The sequence below is a fragment of the Vulpes vulpes genome, chromosome 16 (assembly GCF_048418805.1).
Source record: "Vulpes vulpes isolate BD-2025 chromosome 16, VulVul3, whole genome shotgun sequence".
NCBI classification, from domain to species: Eukaryota; Metazoa; Chordata; class Mammalia; order Carnivora; family Canidae; genus Vulpes; species Vulpes vulpes.
Window position 1 is genome coordinate 13,411,977 of NC_132795.1, and position 19,604 is coordinate 13,431,580.

Genomic DNA, 19,604 nt, shown 5'->3' on the forward strand with positions numbered 1-19,604 from the left:
AGTAGAAAAAAAAATTCATGTGCCTTCTACATAAATGACAAATTAAGGAACATTGAATCAGTAATATTTAGATACAAAAATACTTTAAGGACTAAATATGAAAAACGGATGAATGTCCACTGAGCTTTTTCATTTGTGTTGTCATTTGAAAATGAACTGGCAGGCCAAGGGCAGAAGGCTAATTAATCCATAGTAAGTATTCATAGTTTCAATTAACTTGATTTACAAATGCCAGGACCAATTTTTTGAGCATTGAAAAGTTACTGGCATAATTTTTTAAGGAGTCATCTGAGATTAAATTTCAGGAATATAAATATTTGCTATTAACTTTATGTGATATGACCTAAAAAATTGACAAGGCAGTTTCTACCACAAATTCAAAATTCTTAATCCCGAATCATCAGCTGACCTTACGACAGATGTAAGAAAATCTGAATTATATTGTTAATACTGAGAGGTCATGTGAATACAAATTTTAAAAAGAGCCGATCTTTATAATATCTTTCTCTCCCTGGTCATGACCTTGTGATCGATGGTGAGGCACTAACTGTGGCTTCAGAGATACTTCATAGAAATTAAGTGGCTCTTTATTTTTGTTTGTTCACCAATGCAAAAGGTTTCAGAGTCTCACTTGTGTTTTAAGGTCACAGGTATTTTGTTGTGGTCATTGGAGCTAAATGTAATTATCTGGAAAAAATTTGGGAAAAAATAATAAAATTCAGTCATCGCTCAAAGAGCAAGTGTATGGATCATCATTACCTTATATACTTGTGTGTCCTGTTGTAACAATAGAAAAGAAATACTTCATGAACTTCTAATAAAGGTTAGATGGATGAAAACTCAAGAGATATGATGATGGTCAAAGACGTTGGCTGCCATGGAGAGGAAATGGTATGAGAAGCATCAGCAGGAGCTTTTAGGAAAACCAAACCAGAATTCATTGAAGCATAAAAAATATAGCACGTTGCGGTTGCAAACAAAAACAATTCTACCATTTAAGCCTCTGTGTGCCAAAATCCGAGTCTACGATTTGAAAGAAAAGCATATGAATCGCTGTCCCAAAAATAAAAATAAAAATATACATGTATTAGCAATGTGGCTGGCAAACACTTGGAGATGGGAGGGGGGCGGACAAAAAGCTCACACAGCATCGTCAGCCTGGCTGCAAAGCGTATTGTATCATGGCAAAATAAAACCAAGAATCAGCTGCAGCAGTGGAAGACCTAGCTGCCACACAGCACCTGTGCAAGCCACACTCTGCTCATTAAACCTACAACATCGGTCTCAGGATCATGAGAAGACCAAGCCATGGAATAGCATTGGAAAGGCATCAGGTTGGTAAGCTGCTGGAGAGATCATTTGCAACAGAACACATGCAAATCCTAGGAAAGACACACCTTCCCTGGCAGAGGAAGGGATTGTTACTTCTGGAGACACCTCGGTGACCTCTTTTACACTTTTCTCCTGTGGGGCCCCTGCTGGGGCACTCTCTTCAGGAGCTATGTGGGCCTCCACACTAGACTCCGCTGGGCCCTCACTGAGGCCCTGGGGTTGGTCTGAGGCCTTGGCAGCCCCGCACTCTTTCCCAGGAAGAGTGGCAGGTGTCTCTTCCTCAGCCATTGTTCCCTCTAGCGTTTCTTCTTCTTAGGGATGAAAAAGATGTTGACATCACGACCACAGAACAATACACGAAATGGCAGAAATACTATTCAAGGAACACTTTCAGCTCCATTACATCAACCTCACGAGAACCTCTTTTACCATTTGGACGAACAGATTAATATTCTGATGCAACGTGCATTATGTATTGCTTGGGAAATTATTCTATATAATCTGCTAATAATGATGCCTTTTACAGTCTCGTTAAAAGGCTATTTATTTTAAAACTTGAGAGCTGAAAGGGTTTTATTGCTCTACTACCCTTAGTGGAAATGGCAGTAAGTTGCACACATGTAGGAAGCTTGCTGGAAATAAGAGATGGTGCTGCTGGATAACAGATGGTTATGAAAAGACAGATGCATTGATGTACTGAAAGAAACCTTTAAATTTGCTAGACATGTGCTGTTTTCTCCAATGCAGTAAGCCCCTACATATGAATTTCTGATTACTTTATTTAAAACATGCAAACTTTAGTAAAGAATCTTTTGGAATAAAAAACACCCGGCTTCAAAATGAGAGCCATCAACTACCCTAACAGTTTTCATGGAACCCACAAACACTATCTTATTTAGTATTCAGAGGCAAAAGTATTTAGTATTTAAAGTAATAAATTATATTTTGATATAATTTATGTATGTAATATTTTTAAGGCAAAAGACTTCCTCACTCAATTTATTTTATCTTCATTGCATTCCATGATATGGGAGACTATGAAAATTTCAAGGAGTAAGCAAAATATTTTGAAAAGCAAGGTCTGGGTAAAAGGTAATCTTACCACTGAAAAAAGTCTAAGGACCTCTGGGACACAGCTGTTACCATATTGCTTACACCCTTGAAATACCAATAATTAGTTCATGTATAGTTCCCCTTGATCCTGAATAAGAAACTGTGCCCATTACCTGGAAAGTCTTATTGTGCAATTCAAAACCAAACCACGGAGATAACTGAATGGCAACCAAACTGCCAAAATATCTTCCCAAAGGATGTATATCACGTGGAAAAATGTTAACAATTAAAATGTAAAATGAACACTTATGAAGGCCATGAATTATCGTGTTCATTTGCTTCTCATTTTGCACTTCAAATGCCAGTAAAATAAATCCCATTTTATTGCTTAAGAAATTAGAGGGAAATATATAAGCTGTTTTATAGTTCTACAAATGAAAGGTTCTTATGAAACATTGTTTAAATGGCCTGGTGAGAAAGACTACAGATGGAAAGGAAAGGGATTTTCTTTTGTAAGAGATACTAAAACTCCTAGGCAAGGGATGGGGGAAGAAAGGACTGCTTCATCTATTCCCTCCACCCCCCATTTAGCACTCAGGGACTTTCATTTTTGTCATTTAGTTACATAAGTAACATTAAAAAAATTCAAACTCCAAATTATTATTAAGGCCATTTTTGTAATTACAGACGAGACTTCTACTATAGCTGCTTTACTAATGTCACCCTCTTGGGTAAAGTCTAATCAAGTCAATCAATTTATTTTCCAAATCCATGTAACCTTTTGGCTTTCCATTTCCTCATTTTGTATAAATCATGTTTATTTCCACTACACTCGTTTCTCATTCGAAATTCCCCATCTTTTTCTTAATTGTTATTAAGTTTACACTATTAGAAGGACTTATTTTTTACCATGGGTTATATTTCTCTTTTAGAGTGTCTGAGCCATTGGTGCTCTTTGTTTTCCAAAGGATCCTTGAAGACGTTTATTATCATGAATGTAGTTGGAAAGAATGTTTGTTCCCCATTGCCTTGGAACTATCTGCCCTTATGTTAAATACGGTCCTGTATGAAAATAAACTCTTCATGCACACAAGTGCACTTTTCTCTATTTGAAAATAAGCTCTTCACCTCCACAAAATGTGTTTTGGCTCTATTTTTGTTTTCCTTTACAAAGCTACCTAGTTAGAAAGAGGTAAATTTCAGCCCACTGCCCTCATCACGGCCAGGTATATACACTAGGGTCTGTTAGTTTTATGAGGCTGGAATGACAAAGGTTTTGGATCACTGCTTTCACTTTAGCCCAGGTATATTGATGTGAGCCAATATTTATTCACCTAGGGGGAGCCTCTGTAGTTTCTGTAGATGATTAAATGATTTGGAGAAATATATTCATTCTGTAACATGCATTCTGCCCAACACAGATTCACGATCTTTCTCTTTTAAAGAGCTATCGTATTGACATGCTCCTAAAAATGGTTGATTCTATTTAAGTCTGGCCCTAGTAATATTCTGTATCCAAGGAGGAAAAAAACTATATAGTACATAGAGGACTACATACAGAGTCCTCTTCTTCAGTTTGAGTTAAGAGGATATATTCTTCCCCCACTGATTTATTTTCAGGGAGCAGAAAGGAGTCATACTTTTACTGAACTCTTTTTGATTTCTTCCCATCCCTTTCCCCTTTTTGGCGTTCTTTTCAGAAGTAATTATATAGAAAAGAAAATACCCATATGCCTCAAATGAGGTATTTGGCCAGACATCTAAACTATATAGGGACGTCACTTTCATATGGAAAAAACAGGCTCCTTTCCCTCCCACCCCACATCCGAAGGTACGCTGAGTATGATGCATGTGGTCAAAGCTGCAGGCTGGGGAGGAGGAGCAAAAGGGGACCATGCTTGGTTCACCTTTCTCCTGGCCTAAGTGGGCCTCTGCACTCTGCGCTGGGACACTGGGGAGCACACTAGAGGTAGTCCATTGTGAGCTGAACAAAGGATGCTCATAGTACTCCTCATCGGAATTGGAAGGGTCATCATCAGGCACAGACACCGAGATGGAGGGGGCTAGGAGTCTACGCCTCTCCCCGCTGGTGGCAGGTTCGTGGCTGGGGAACCTGTGTAGAGGACCCACTTGATCCTCAGCCCCTTCATCTACAAACAGACACATAGGAAGAAACTGCAGGGAAAACTGGACAAGACAGACACAAGATCAGACGGACGAGACAAACACCTACACGAAGACATGACGGGTCACAGAGGTAGCACAGTGGGATGGAGGGGAATTAGCCAGACCAAGCTGATGGAGGATGGGAGGCAGTGAATGTTTCATGCATCAGTAGGCACTGAATTTACACTATCCCTTAGGTAACCTTGCCATTGATTTAAATAAATCAAAGGCACTAACACCCTTTACTGCATAATACAAATTATCTATACACTCCCCTCCAACAAGTCAGAATAACCCAAACAAAAAACAAACCAAAAAACCCCCACTGAAATAGAAACAAAGCATTACAGTACAGACACATTATTTGGAAGAAATTCTTTCAAGTAGACTCTTTTCATGCTTCTGTCAATATATTTATAAGTTAAAAAAGAAGAAAGGCGTTAGGACCTGATGCTTTACAATTATAAGGGAAAACAGTCCTGTATGAAGCACAACCTTAATTATCTAGGATGGTCACATAGTTAGCATTTTGGTTAATTTAAGTTTTTGTTAATGACTTTTACCAGAAAACCATTTTTAATTCCAGGCCGGTTAAAAAAAATCTACAGTAGTGCATTCTTCTTCTTGTTAAGGAGAGTACAGTAGCCTAGCTCTTTCCTTGGGTGCCAAAGACTAGGGGCATCCTTTTGAACACTGGTTTTCATGGTTTTAAGAGAGTCCCTAATAATATAAACTCATTTTCTTTTCTTTTTCTTCTGAAAGTTGAAAAGAGATACAATCACCTGACAATTATTTCTACAGAGCTGGCTTCAGATTCACCAAGACTTTATTCTATGTGGTTTCATTTACACCTCTGGTTGTTTTTGTATTTCAAACTCTCGCTGCATATTTCTCATTGAAATGCTAACATAAATACTCTCATTTCTGCCTTTCCAGTGACTTGGCTTAGAAATCTGCCTTATTTAAATATATCTCCTTAAATACACAAGGGAAGGTAAGTCTGCTTAGCACTTGGATTCTGGTATATTTCAATGAGCTTTAAGGATGATGGCAACAAACAATATTTGGCTTCTAATGTGGTACAGAAACTACATCTCGGGCCTATATAACAGGTTCCAGGATTTGCTAATCATTATGATTTATTTACTTTTATTTAGAAATAATTTCCAAATTTCCTAACTTTCAATAATAAGAATTATTAAAATGTATTAAAAGTCTGTGTATCCAATTTTTATTTCTATCAAAATTTAAGCAGGCAGATTATAGCATTTATTTGAAAATGTACTGTATCGTTAGGGCAGTATCTTATTTTCAGCAACCAAGTGCTAACAACCTGAAATAAATTTGAAATCGTAAAGGTATGAAAATAATATCTCGTAGAGGGAATACTTTTAATCTCTTGAGCACATTATTTACTGATTGTTCCATGCTATTTTTTCCTGGATGGCTGCTCAGAACTTTTTCAGCCATCATGCTTATTATATCATGGGATAGCAGAAGCCTAAAATTACATTTGATATTCTTAGTTCCAATTCCGCACGATTTCTTAGCTGAGCAGATAATTGGCTGAGATCTGTCCTACAACACTGGCTGAATCATAAGCCCTGGGCTTGTCACGTGTCCTAGTCATTCATATCCAGGACTCCTTGAGTCTCTAAACGCTTCATATATGCAAGTTACTTCCAAAACTTCCAATATGCTCAACAGATTGCATAGACAATAAGTGAAAATGGCACATTTTTCTCTCTGCTGTGAAACACCTTCTGGGGAGTAGAGCCAACTACAGTATAAAACTAAAGAATTTGAAGCTGAGAGCTGGTAGTTTAAAGGCAATACTCCTTGGATGTTATAACCTTTTGAAGATTTTGACTTCCTATTTCTTGGAAGGAAAAGGCACTCATTTTTGAAAGTGCCAAAATGTGAAAACAGCACAGAGTCTTGCTTCTGATCTGTAATATTTCAAAGAAACAGTATTTTCTATCCTGAAAACTTTTACTCTAAACAGAGAATGAGAAAAAAGAGAAAAAAAAAAAAAAAAACCTTTAAGGGCTGCGGTGGAGAGGAGCTTCTTTGTAGTATTTGTATGGCACTGAGCCAAGCAACTTCAAAAGAATGTCTGGCAAAGCCCAGTCTTGGTACTATGAGCTGTGTGTGCTCCAACTCTCTGCTTAGAATCTCTGAGCCTGAAGTCCATCTCTAGGCTCCAGGGATGTGTTAGGTAAGTTATACTAAGAGGATCACAGCTAGCTTGGTTCCAACAATAATGGCAGAAGAAATAGATCCTATTTGCTATTGAATCATGTGTGGCATCTCAATGGGGGTGGTGGGATACACACTAATTATAAGTAGTGAATTATTTATTTTGGTATGCTTTCCAAAAAAAGGAAATTGGTCTAGTACCTTGATCCAAAAAGAAACCTCTCATTGGAAGATCATTTCCCTTTCTTGACCCCACATTTAAGAACCCAGATAAGAGATGGCTTTAGGGACACGGTGGGGCTGTGATTGCAGGGTCTGAGATTTGAATTGGAATTCTGGATTACTAGCCACAAATCCAGGGGCATGAAGTGGAAGTGAATAATCATCTATCTCTGCAGGTTGCCGGGAGGGTTAAATGAGGAGATGTCTGAGAAAGTGCCAACTACAATGCTGGACTCCACATATGTTAGCATCTTTGTCTTCAATTTGTCTTCAGACAAATTGTTATGTACTTCTGCTTTCCATTCATTGGATACACCAAATCTAGACTTGAGAGATTTATTAAAAGTGAAATCACTTCATAAGTTAGCTTTGTTACTGAAGGCCAGAATTCAATGTCATCCTTTTACACATGCTTTGGGGGACTCTGCTTTCACCACAAAATATTCTATTTCATTTAATAAAGTGATATTTTAAAGGATAGGGTTGCTTTATGAACCTTGCACTTTGACATAGCTCTGTTGTGTAATGATAACTTTTTAAAATGAAGCTTACCTGATTTCACTGGAGATATACATTTTCCCTAATTTATTTTCATACAATTTATTTCAGCATTTAACAAAAAATTTTTTTGAGTTAAAAATAAATTTAGAAGGCTGGCCACATAGAAGCCAGCCTTGGTCTGTCAGTCCCCTTTGGTACCAATGAGTAGTCATTCTTCCGAGAGATGGAGTCTCTTGGGGGTATCGGGGACTCAGTGAATTTGCCTGTCCTGGCATTACCACATCTGCCCCCTGCCCGGGGCAACTGGCTCAACTTACATTGTTCTTCACTCTCTCTAAGCCCTTTCCTATCTGCAGGCTTTTGACTGAGGACTTCTTAGTTTGCCAACTGCGTTTGCTCCCCAGAATGATATGGAGGGAAGAATGCTTTCAGATTCATGGCATCACTGACACAGGAAAACACTACCCTAGGATTCTGGAGTAAATCTAAGAGGGCAGAAAGTTTCCTTGTTCTATTTTCAGATGATTCCATTGTTCTTGCAGGGCCTCCAAATCCTAATAGCTCAGTCCAAATGACAACTATTATGGTTAGGCCAAAAAGAAAAAGATTAATTTGAAAACATCACACCTAGTGCAGTATTGATTCATTATACCTGAGTTTCCTTTTAAGTATGCTACCTGTTTATTTTTTCCATCAAAATCTCTGTTTCCCAGAATAAGCACACAACCTGGGAGTTATTAATATTACATCAATTATAATAAATGAGTATTCACAACTTACAGTAATTAACATCTCAAATTATTTTTGGTGGAAGCATTCATGCTTCCCCTTTGGGAAAGAGCAGCTTTTAAAAATGTGTGATAATTAATAAAAAGTAATCATAGCCTCAAAATCATTGAATTACTCAATCCAAGAGCTCTCATATTTATGTAAATGGATTGGCAGTCACATGCCTCTAGATTAAAGTTTCTTTCAGAGTGTATTGAAGTAGGAAAAAAAAAATCTCCTAGATAAAAAACCCACATGCTCCTTTCCCACCCAAACTGCTATGAGCTACACATTAATAGAATATTTCCTGGTCTTTGCAAGCCAATTGGTTTGAAGAATTGAAGAGTTGAATCTTGTGACTTTTCACTAATTTATTTTCTGATAAAATTAAAAAAAAAAAAAACCTTATACATGCTTTAAGAGTGGTCTAAAATAAGACAGGGGCTAGTATGATTAAGTAGATCCATATCTTTCACCTCTTGAGGAAATAATATTACTTGGCCTTTAAATTAATGAGGTAGCGTTTATAAAATACATATTTTTTCATATAATTAATTAAAAATGGTTATCTGTTTAAAAGCAAATCATTAGGCCTTCCTATAATTTAATGCTTTCTTCTGAAAAAAATGGAAAATAAAATTCAATAAAATATAAGTTTAGGGGACGCCTGGGTGGCTCAGTGGTTAAGCGTCTGCCTTTGGTCCAGGGCGTGATCCTGGAGTCCCGGGACTGAATCCCACGTCGGGCTCCCTGCATGGAGCCTGTTTCTCCCTCTGCCTATGTCTCTGCCTCTCTCTTTCTGTGTCTCTCATGAATAAATAAATAAAATCTTTAAGAAAAAATACAAGTTTGGTTTGAAAAATGTTAAGAATAAAATATCTTCAATCTTCTTCAAAAGGAAGTAAGTTTAAATTTTCCCCAAATATACTCAAACAACACAGGGAAAGCACTCCCCACAATTAAGGAAACAGTTACTATGGAAAATGTACCAAAATGTAAAAATTATTCTATGGTTTATTTATATTTTCATTATATCTATGATATCACCCACCAGAAAGCAGACTGGGTGAATTCCCAGGTAGATGGGTGGACCCTACTGCTCTTTCTGCTACAACTCCCATGTAAGAGTTAATAAGGGTAAATTACTTGACCTCCAGCCACACCCAGTGAACATCTTGGGTTAAGAAGATTCTCTGAAAGGCTTGAAGTAAGGGATTAGAAACATTTTCAATGACCTGAGGGAAATACAGCTGTCATGGACGGTTTCCCACTGCATTCCAAGTGAAATCAAGACTCTGAAACAAGGCGGATACTGCTGACCCATAAACCTCTTTGCTACTCTACCCCTTTTTCACTACCCAGGAGCCATGGGATGTCTCCAGTTCCTAGAACACTTTATGCTCTTGCCCACCTGAGTCCCGTTGCACGTCCTGGTCTTCCTGCCCCAAATGACTATTCCCTCCATCTTTGCTTGACTAACTTTTCCTCATACTTCTGAGCTCAGCTCCTCACCATCCAATAAATTAAGATTTCCCTTGTTCTATCTTAAAGCCCTCTGTTCTTTTCCTTCCATGCTAATCCAACTTGAAATTATTTATAAGCTAATTTATTGGCTTTCTGTTCTCCATCAGACTGCGTGTTCCTTATAAGCAGGGATCATGTCTGTTTTGCTCACTAGCATATAGCTAGAATTTGAAAAACACACTGTAGGTGCTTCATAGCTATGTGCCAATGAATGGATAAGGTAAAAAAAATCTTTTAAATCTATAAACTAAAAGATCAAATCACATTTTTCAGGAAATTAACTAATAATCATAACTGCCACTGATTATAGTCTCTAAATTTTCTTTTATTCTTTGGGATAATTTAGTTTGGTTAACATTATTTGAGGCTGTAGATTAGAAAAAGAAAGGCCTCAATTTAAGAAAGAAAAAGCTCACTAAAAGAAGCTTAGGTGTATAAATCTGTGACGATAGTAAATTATGTTTATTGATAGTTCGTAGTTCCGTAATTTAGAAAAATCTCTATTAGGAAGTCAAAGAATATTTTAAAAGAAACTAATTACAAAGTATAAAAATAGTCTTTTGTGATGTTCAATTTTTAACAGTAAAATAACTGCTAAAAGGGACAATAAATGAAAAAAAATTAAGGAATAAAGTGGAATGATATTAAAATTCTGATTTTAGTATATGAAAACTAAATTATATTGAAACAACACTTTAGCTATAGCTCTTCTCTGCCTTCTATAACTCAAACAATACACAAAAGTTAGCTGACTTAAGTCAGAAACCTAATAATAGTTCGTTTTGAAATAGTGCCTTTCAGCTCAGATTCTGAATCAAGATTCTTCAAAAGTATCCCTCTGTTTTATTAACAAGAACTGAAAAGCTGACATAGCATTCTATGTTGACTAAATGCATAAATATATTCATGGACAATAACAGGTCTCAGCAGGAAAGAAGCCACGATCTCAGCTTCCAGTTCACTGCTCTCAATATCAGATTCATTCATTGACTTCTTCATGTATTCATTAATATTTATTGAGAGTTTGCTACAGGCCAGACCCTAGGGAAGCCCTTGGCAGCCACAATAGTGAGCAAAACAGACAATTCCTGACAATATTTCCTTACAATTTCATCAAGAAATTTAATTTTGTTCAGTCACTTAGAAGATTGGATTGTATCTTCTCTGTCAGAACATTTTATATTAATTAAGTGAACTGGTTTTCAGTAACTATTTTAGCAATTTAAACACAAAGTTATCTTCTCCTGTATCAAGCAGATATCTCCTTTTTTATTTACTATATTCCTCCTACTTCTGATTTTGTATAGATAAATGATTATACATTTAAGTAAAGTCTTTGTTTCTTCTTGGCTGTTTGAAACAGACAGATCTCAAGCTGGGTCACATACTAACCCATACCAAGTCCACTGCTTATGAATTGATGCTAATTTACCCTTTATCAGAAGACAAACCTTTTCAAAAAGTCCAATGGGCCTTACCTTCTTCCACTGGGACAGTCTGTTCTGAGGCTGGTGATGGAGGTGGAGAAGGAGGCAGATTAGCTGTCTCTTCAGCTGCTAAAGATCAAATAGTGGAAAAATGAGATACAATTAATCCTGTTAGGTCATGAGTTGTGTAACAGCTCTGCCATCTGTAAAAAGGCCTCTCTATGAAATTTAGGAAAAGATTGAATAGTAAGTTGCCCTTGACTTATTTTTTGTTGTACTGCTTGATTCACATATCTTAAAAAACCTAAAAGGAAAGAGAAATATTTAATATTTTTAAAAAATTGTTTTATCTTCCCTATAAAAATGGATTAAAAATGCCTGTTAAAGTTCTATCATTAATCCCACAAATGTGTCTGCTTGTTCAATTAATAAAATATTTTATTCTGGCCCTAATTAACTATATTCAAACACACAGGCAAGCATTTTAATTTGGATTTAGCTTGGCTGACTGAAAAAAATATATCAGAATTCTATATTGTTCAACTTCTTGATTTAGAAACAAATGTAACCTTCAATCACAGGATTATAGGTGATGTATTTTTAAAAAAATACAACATTTTGTCCACTGAGTGTAATGTCAAACTGTATTTCTGTATATATTCTCAGAAAATAAAAATGAAGCTGTCACAGCCTAAGGCAACCTTCAAACAGAAACCATGTCCTAGTTGGAGTCAAGTAAACTTTTGGCCTTGGCATTATATGTGAAGAACCAAAGAGAAAATTTCTAAAAGATATAATTCATCCACAGTTAACTCTTTCTTCTTGAGCAACTCATTTGAAGGTAAGGGATTGCAAAAAGGAAATATTCATTATCAAGGCCAGTAGGAATTTTATTTGCTCTACTTTATAGAGCATGTATTTTTTACTCTCATAAAGCAGCTTTGGGATGACTGGTGACTTCTTAGTTCCCTGACCCCATGGGTCTCTATATAACATATTTTAAGGCTTCAAAATTAAAAGAAAAAAAAAAAAGAGGTATAGGAGTTCTTTAAGGTATAGGAGGTATAGTTCTTTAAGGTATAGGAGTGAACCACAAACAGAAGTTTAATGTTTTGAATAAGATAATTTTCCCCCTATTTTAAGAGACAAATAAACCTTTATGATCTAAGGACATCTTACTGCAAATAATGAGTATCTATTATTCTGGAAGAGTAGAATTTTTGTTGCTTAATCTTTGAGTCATTTAAATTGCTTAAAGGAGTATTGACCAGAAAATCAAATATTAGACTGAGACAGAATTGAATATGTTCTATTTTTAGACTTAAAAGATTATATTTTTCTATGAATTAGTTATATGAACATGTGAAATAGACATATGTTGAACCTAAGAGTTTCCTTTCTTGTGTCTCTGCATGTATATACATCATATCATCTATCTATCTATCTATCTATCTATCTATCTATCTATCATCTATCTATCTATCATCTATCTAAAGGAGGGGCAACAAGCCTTTGGCTAAGAGTGTTTTCTCTGGCAAGCACCATTTATTATCTGTTTTGCCCAGGGGGCATCTGACTTGTGATCAAGGGAGACAGCACTGATATCTCAAGTGCTTTTAAATGAACCAAGTGAAGACCAGTACATTATATGAGATACAAAGTCATTCATGATTGTAACAAAGCTCTGACTATAGGTTTTTTGTGGCTGGTTCAGGGAGACCCAAACAAGGCTAGACTCACCAAAACCCATAAAGGGAAATAATCATTTCTCATTTAAGTATTTACACATTTTCTTTATAAGTGGGTGCCATGACATCAATATGCATTGGCTTTATTTTTATAATAAATATCTCCAGTGGTCTAGAAATGAAAATTTAAAATTAAGGGAAATTTAGGGGCAGAGTCTAACTATAAGCATATTACTCTGAAGACTGTCCATATACTACAAATGAGCCTGTCAAGAAAGGTAAAAATAGGTGCCAGGGCCTCCCAACAGAGAGGGGTTTGATGAAAGTTATATATAAGGATGAAATGGGAGATAGGGCCTCTCTTCGACCATGAAGATTTGGTCCTGTGATTAGGATGCTGCACATACAGCTCTTGAACTAAGGTGTTTCTCATTTACCTAAAGGCAGAGCTGCAGGTTGATCTTTATGTTGAGCTTCTTTCTCTTGTTCACCTTTCAGGACTGCTACAGCCTCAGCCGTGACTACTTGAACTATCCTTGCAGACACCTCCTCTGTAATAAATAGTACAAAAGAAAACAAAATAGTGAGATGTCTAAAACAGATAGCAAAGAGGAAAAGCAATGAAACAATATAGTTGATTAGAATTTTATTTTGTCTTCCCCCAAAAAAGTACAAAAGAATTTATTAAATTGAGGATAAAACACAAATACATATAACCAAAAAAAAAAAAAAAGAAGAAGAAGAAAGAAAAAAGAGGTTGACATTCTGGAAACTAGGCAAAATGAACACAGAATGAAAGAAAAATAATTTTATGGCAGTTTATTTTTAAAAAGCTGTTTATACAAACAGAAACAATTAAAATTTTTGTACCAAGTAAAACAAATTCAGAGAAGAAAAGATTCATTTTGGATTTAATATAAAATGTTTTGTAGTTTTCTAGAAAAGTTTGATTATAATAAGTTTCTATGCTGATTTGCAGAAATACCATGATTTAAAATCTAAAGAAGATGCCTCAAAACGTGAATTTGTGATCAAACAGCATTATCCAGGATCAGTGTGAACAAGATCTATTCAGAAAGACCTGGGAAGATAAAATTTGAATGAAATACATAGAAATTATATAGCAGATGGTTTCTTTCTAAAGAGCTACTATTCTAGATAGCAGATGTTTTAAAGATCCTTAAGGCCATATGACATACACTCACCTAGTCAGTATAATAGCTTCATTAAAAAGCAGGGGGAGATTCATCATTAAAATGACCAGCCTGTGAGATGCCAGATAGCTAATTTTTGGCTTAAAGTAGTACCTACTGGAGCATATCTCAATGCTAATATTATATAACCAAGTTAGAAAAATATTCAAGAAATAATGTTCTATGCATCATAGGCAAAAAGTGAAAGAAGCCATTTGAAGGGCGCCTGGTGGCTCAGTCAGTTAAGCATCTGAATTGATTTTGGCTCAGGTCATGATCTCAGGGTGGTGAGATCAAGCCCCACATCCAGCTCTGTTTTGGGCATGGTGCCTGTTTAAGATTCTCTCTCTCTCTCCCCCTGCTTCTACCCCTACCCAGTCTGGAAAAAAAAAAAAAAGGAAGGAAAAAAAAAGAAGACGTTTGAGATTAATAATAATATTCTAGGTTAGAAATAAATTCTCCAGATTTTAGTTTTCATTATCTTTGTATACAAACATCATACTAACAAATAACCCTACTTACAACCCTTATAGAAACAAGTTGTACTGGACAAGGAGGATAGTGGTAATGGGATTTGTTCTCATAATTTTAGCAAAGATTTTAGAATACTTCATTGAACTTTCTTATGATCAAAATTTACACATTTACAAGCAGGTTACCAGGAGTTGGGAGGGAGGTGGGATCCTGTTTCTACCTGGTTCATTTAGATTCCTTACCCCACCCAGGATGACAGAGAGAATAGTGCTTAAAAACCAGCTTTTGGGGTGAGCAATCCACTTGAATCAGATTTATCTGAATTTTAAAAGCTAGATTACCTGATTGAGCATATTTGCCAATATATGTCTAACTTCCTGATGTTTTAAATAGCCACCTGACACTGTAACCTATGTATCATCGTAAGGAGTACACTGTAAATACCCTTATCTAGAATGAGTAGCACTCACAGCAACAGAAGCAGTATTTCAAAAATATCATGGTGCTTGCTATGTGCCTAACACCCCGCTAAGGTATTGGCCCTATTTCAGTGAATGATTTACTATTATTACTCCCATTTCACAGATGAGAAAACAGAGGACTAATAGGGTTAGGCCAGACAGTCATACATCATCATTATTAGATTTAGAAAACCAACCAACTCTCAAACAATTAGGACCTTGTAAAATGCCTTAGATATTAAAACTGTGATTTAATATTTCTTTTATGTTTGAAGTATAGTTTTATGAAGCTGAAGACCTCATTCAAATCTTAAGTATGCAAACAGCAAGTACTGAAAGGCTACGCAAAAATATTTTCTGAAAAAGTTTTAATTTCTAAGGAAAGGCTCCAGAGATTTACTTCAGGTATTTATATGCTGAGTACTTTTTATAAATCCTTTTTTTCACACAATACACTTTGCACTCTCAATTTAGTTTAATTATTTCAAAATGATTTTGAAATCATAATTATTCTTTCCATTTTTTTCAATATTTAAAAAAGATTCTTCTTAGTTTAAACTAAATTGATAGTGCAAAGTGTATTGTGTGAAAAAAAGGATTTATAAAAAGTACTCAGCATATAAATACCTGAAGTAAATCTCTGGAGCCTTTCCTTAGAAATTAAAACTTTTTCAGAAAATATTTTTGCGTAGCCTTTCAGTACTTGCTGTTTGCATACTTAAGATTTGAATCATAATCATAATTATCATCAGAATCATAATTATGATTTTGAAATCATAATTAACCTATTTCAAAATAGTAAGGTTATGACCTATTCTTATAAGGTGGTTATTTTTTTCTTATGATTTTATTTATTCATGAGACACAGAGAGAACCAGAGACAAAGGCAGAGGGAGAAGCAGGCACCCTGCAGGGCTTGATCCCAGGACTCCGGGATCACAAGCTGAGCCAAAGGCAGATGCTTAACCACTGAGCCACCCAGGTGCCCAAAGTTGTTTTATCCTATGCAATTTAACTCACAGTATCAAAGTTTTAGAGCTAAAAGGGCTTTAAGAGTAGACTATATCGAAATCCTCTCATTTTGTAGATGAGGAAGTAAAAGCTAGGCACGGTTATGAGAGATTTGCTCAGGTTCACACAGCTGATGGAGGCAAACTGAGATTAGAACCCCGGTTTCCTGACTATTATGCTATTCTTTCTCCCAAGCAGAAAAACAGCATTAGAAATAATGAGAAAATAACCATAAACTTTAACAGTCTTGTGAGAATGATCAATGGAAATATATGAACTTTTCTAAGGTATGAACTAAGGAAACACATTCACCCTCACACCTCCTGTCTACCTAAAGGGCAAAACTGCTATTTGTGACTATATTTTGAGACTATGAACCAAGCAATTGACCATAACTGAGCAATAACTATATATCCATGCATGTATGTATGTATATCTACCTATCATCTCTATCATCTATCTGTATCTTCTAGATAACTTAGATATTTTAATAGATAACTTGCCTACTTCTGTATATTAATTTCCAATGAAATTCAGATACTTAAAAAAACAATAAATTGGTTTTTAGCACTTACAGAACCTCAGTGTTTCACAGGAAATTCAGTGTAATGGGGAGGTGGAGCAAATACTGCAGAAATTGGCACATATATAAAACCCATGTATTTTATGGATCATTCCTGCATTTCCCTGCTGGTATACATACAAAATGCACTATCTCCTATGGCATTTAGTACATCTTGCATGAAATTGTACTGGTACACATGCCTTGTCTCCCTTGCTATGTAAAGTACTCAAGTCAAAGACTCTTTATCACCCCAAAGCTCCTTCCATTGATATTTACTCAGATTGGATGCTTAACACAATATTTTGGAAGTATGAAAAATTAATATAAAAGGTTTTGTTCATGTTATTTATGCAAGTTTAGAAATAAATTCATGCTCACTATTATATTTACTAGCTTTACCCCTTCCTCAAATTAATCATTCACTAAATTCTTGTTTAAGTTTTGATGATTTTAAAACAGTATTTCTTAAATGAGTATCCCAGATTCTTATGTAGCTATTGGTCAATTCTTCAGAGCCTGAGAATGCTTAATGTGGATTAAATTTCTTAAATTGGGAAAATAATCCAATAAAAATAGTAAAAAGTATCTATTGGTTTATGTGAACAAATTATAACTGAGCAAAGCTACCATACTTTCTTTTTGTATGGAATTGCATTTAGAATAGTTTTGACATTTCGGGAAATTAGTTTATCTGTTGTGGGCTAATAAGAGATCAGAGGTAAAAATTATACAATAAAAAAACACATTCACATGAGACGTAGGCCAAAAAACATGATGGCACACTATAAAAAGACTTTCAAAATATTCTAGAGACAAGGAAAGGAAAAATTGAATCATTATTTCTCTCCAGTCAGAATGGACATGTGCAACCTAAATCAAATGTACTGTATCAGTCAATACCACATTTATTGTGAGCAATGATTTAATTTCAATAAAACAATACTATTTATTTTATACGATAAGTAGTAAGACATTTGAATTTTATTGGTTTGTTGTTTCAGATAAAATTCATTTAGGTGTGTTTGAGTTTCATAGTTGAATAAATGCTTATGAATAAGGCAATTTTACATTTGTATGTATTTAAGCAAAACTTGTAAGAAAATAATTTAACTCAATCTTGGGAAAATTAACTATTTTTCCTCAAAAGAATTTAACAGACTTTAAGAAATGTTATTTTAGAATAATCGAACAGGGTAAGTGGGAACCCAGTTAATGACATATCTTTAATTTTTTGGAGCAAATAATATTGCTAAAACTTCAAACAGGTAATTGTATTGCTTAATATTCATTTCACAGTGTGAAAAAAAATGAGCATAGAATTGTTCCGGGGGTTTTAATTGGTCCAGCCACTTTAAAATCTTCCTCTAAGCAAGGGCTGCCATCAATGCAGAGATGGAAGCTTTCTCCAAGGAGAAGCAGCCTTTTACCGATGGAAATCCAATCAGCGGCTCTCCTGGAGTAACCTTTACCCTTATAGCCTGGTTCCTGGGACAGAAGAGAATTCACACAGGGTTTGGGTAAAGTTCAGAGAAGATTAATGGTAAACATGTCAAACAAACACAGAATACAAAGAAAGTCACAAAATCAGACTTATGAAAATGTAAACATAGAGTTACAGTGTGTGTATGATATATCTCTATCTCTCTATATATCACTGATTCTATCCATTTATCCATCCTACCTGCCATATATCCAACCATCCATCTATCCATCATATCTTTCTATATAGGAGATCACTGTCTCTTATATTGTATGTTAAAGGAAGTCACATGACTTTAATTTAGAGAAATGTGGGTGCAAACTCTAGCATTGCTACATCCAGTTATTTCATATTTAGGAATTTACTCAAACTATTGGGTTTCAATGCCTCACACATGAAATGGAAATAATAATAGCCCCTGTCTCACAGGTCACTGTGCAGATGCAATTGTGTAATTATATAACAGGTGTGACATATTAAGGAACTTAAGCTTTCCAAATAGTTCTTCTCCGAGGTGTCTTTACTTTCCCCAGTCATAAATTCTTTTAGGTCCTCTACCTTAGTATTTCTGCTTTAAAGAAAGAGCAACTTGGGGGCCTGGGTGGCTCAGTCTGGTTAAACCTCTTGGTTTGGGCTCAGATCATGATCTCCAGGTTCTGAGATCAGACCTGCATCCAGTCCCATGTGGGGCCCTGTAAGTCCCAAGTGGAGCCCATGTCGAGCCCCACATCAAGCCCCATGTTGGGCTCCATGCTCAGCACAGAGTCTGCTTGTTTCACTCCCTCTGCTCCTCTCCCCACTCTCTCTCAAATAAATAAATACAATCTTAAAAAAAATAAAGAGCAACTAAAGTTCCGACCCAACTAGGCTATTACTATTATGAATGTCAGATAATATAGTTAATCTGCAATCATCTATGTTGATGCCAGGGACAGTGTTTTTTTTTCCCCCTAGATAAAATTAGAGGGAAGTAAAAACTTTCTTTTTTATTTGTTATCCTCATTTTCCTAGCAGTGTAGGTCCTAGGCTCTAGATTTGAGCAGATTTGATCTGCTCTAGATTTCTGCTAGCAAGTTCCAATTTAGGACCATCTTCTGGGCAGTACTTTAAAAGGTGTGATAGCCCCTGTCTACTCTTAAGGACAATTAGTAATACGAAAACCTATTTTGAGGTAAGAGATTAATGTACATTTTAATTTTTCATTGCTTATTTTTTCTACTTCTTTAATCCCTTTTCTACCCTATTTTTTGTTATTTTTTTCTTTGACACATTTTATGTATAAAATTATGAATAGGACTTAGTTGTTCAGAAGATTAAAGATAAATCTAGATTATACTGGAATTATTACTGGGAAATTGTTCATTATACACAAGCAAAAGTAACACTGATCTTCACATTACACTTCTTAGTGTAAACTGAAATTATGAAAGGCTCAGTTGTCTTTCTTTTGAGCATCTAAAGTTTTCTTATAGTGGGCATTTTTAGTTTATGTTAAAAATTGTCTTAGTTAAGGAGTGTTTGTAATATGTACTTTATTCTC

The 19,604-nt window shown here is 35.5% G+C and overlaps 1 protein-coding gene across 44 annotated transcripts in view; it reads right to left on the bottom strand.

Moving 5' to 3' along the window:
- The window catches only part of MAP2 (microtubule associated protein 2), a 216,828-nt gene that overhangs the window by 40,632 nt on the left and 156,592 nt on the right, over positions 1 to 19,604 (bottom strand). For 24 of the 44 annotated variants that reach the window (XM_026002244.2, XM_026002243.2, XM_072741382.1 and 21 more), the window contains 2 exons: positions 13,318 to 13,431; positions 11,244 to 11,321 (listed from right to left, as the gene is read on the bottom strand). In XM_026002244.2, coding sequence (XP_025858029.1) covers positions 11,244 to 11,321; positions 13,318 to 13,431 — 192 coding nt within the window. Of the gene's footprint in view, positions 1 to 1,397; positions 1,644 to 4,292; positions 4,531 to 11,243; positions 11,322 to 13,317; positions 13,432 to 19,604 lie in introns of those variants that run through there. The other 20 variants (XM_072741350.1, XM_072741348.1, XM_072741349.1 and 17 more) reach the window with 2 other exon arrangements.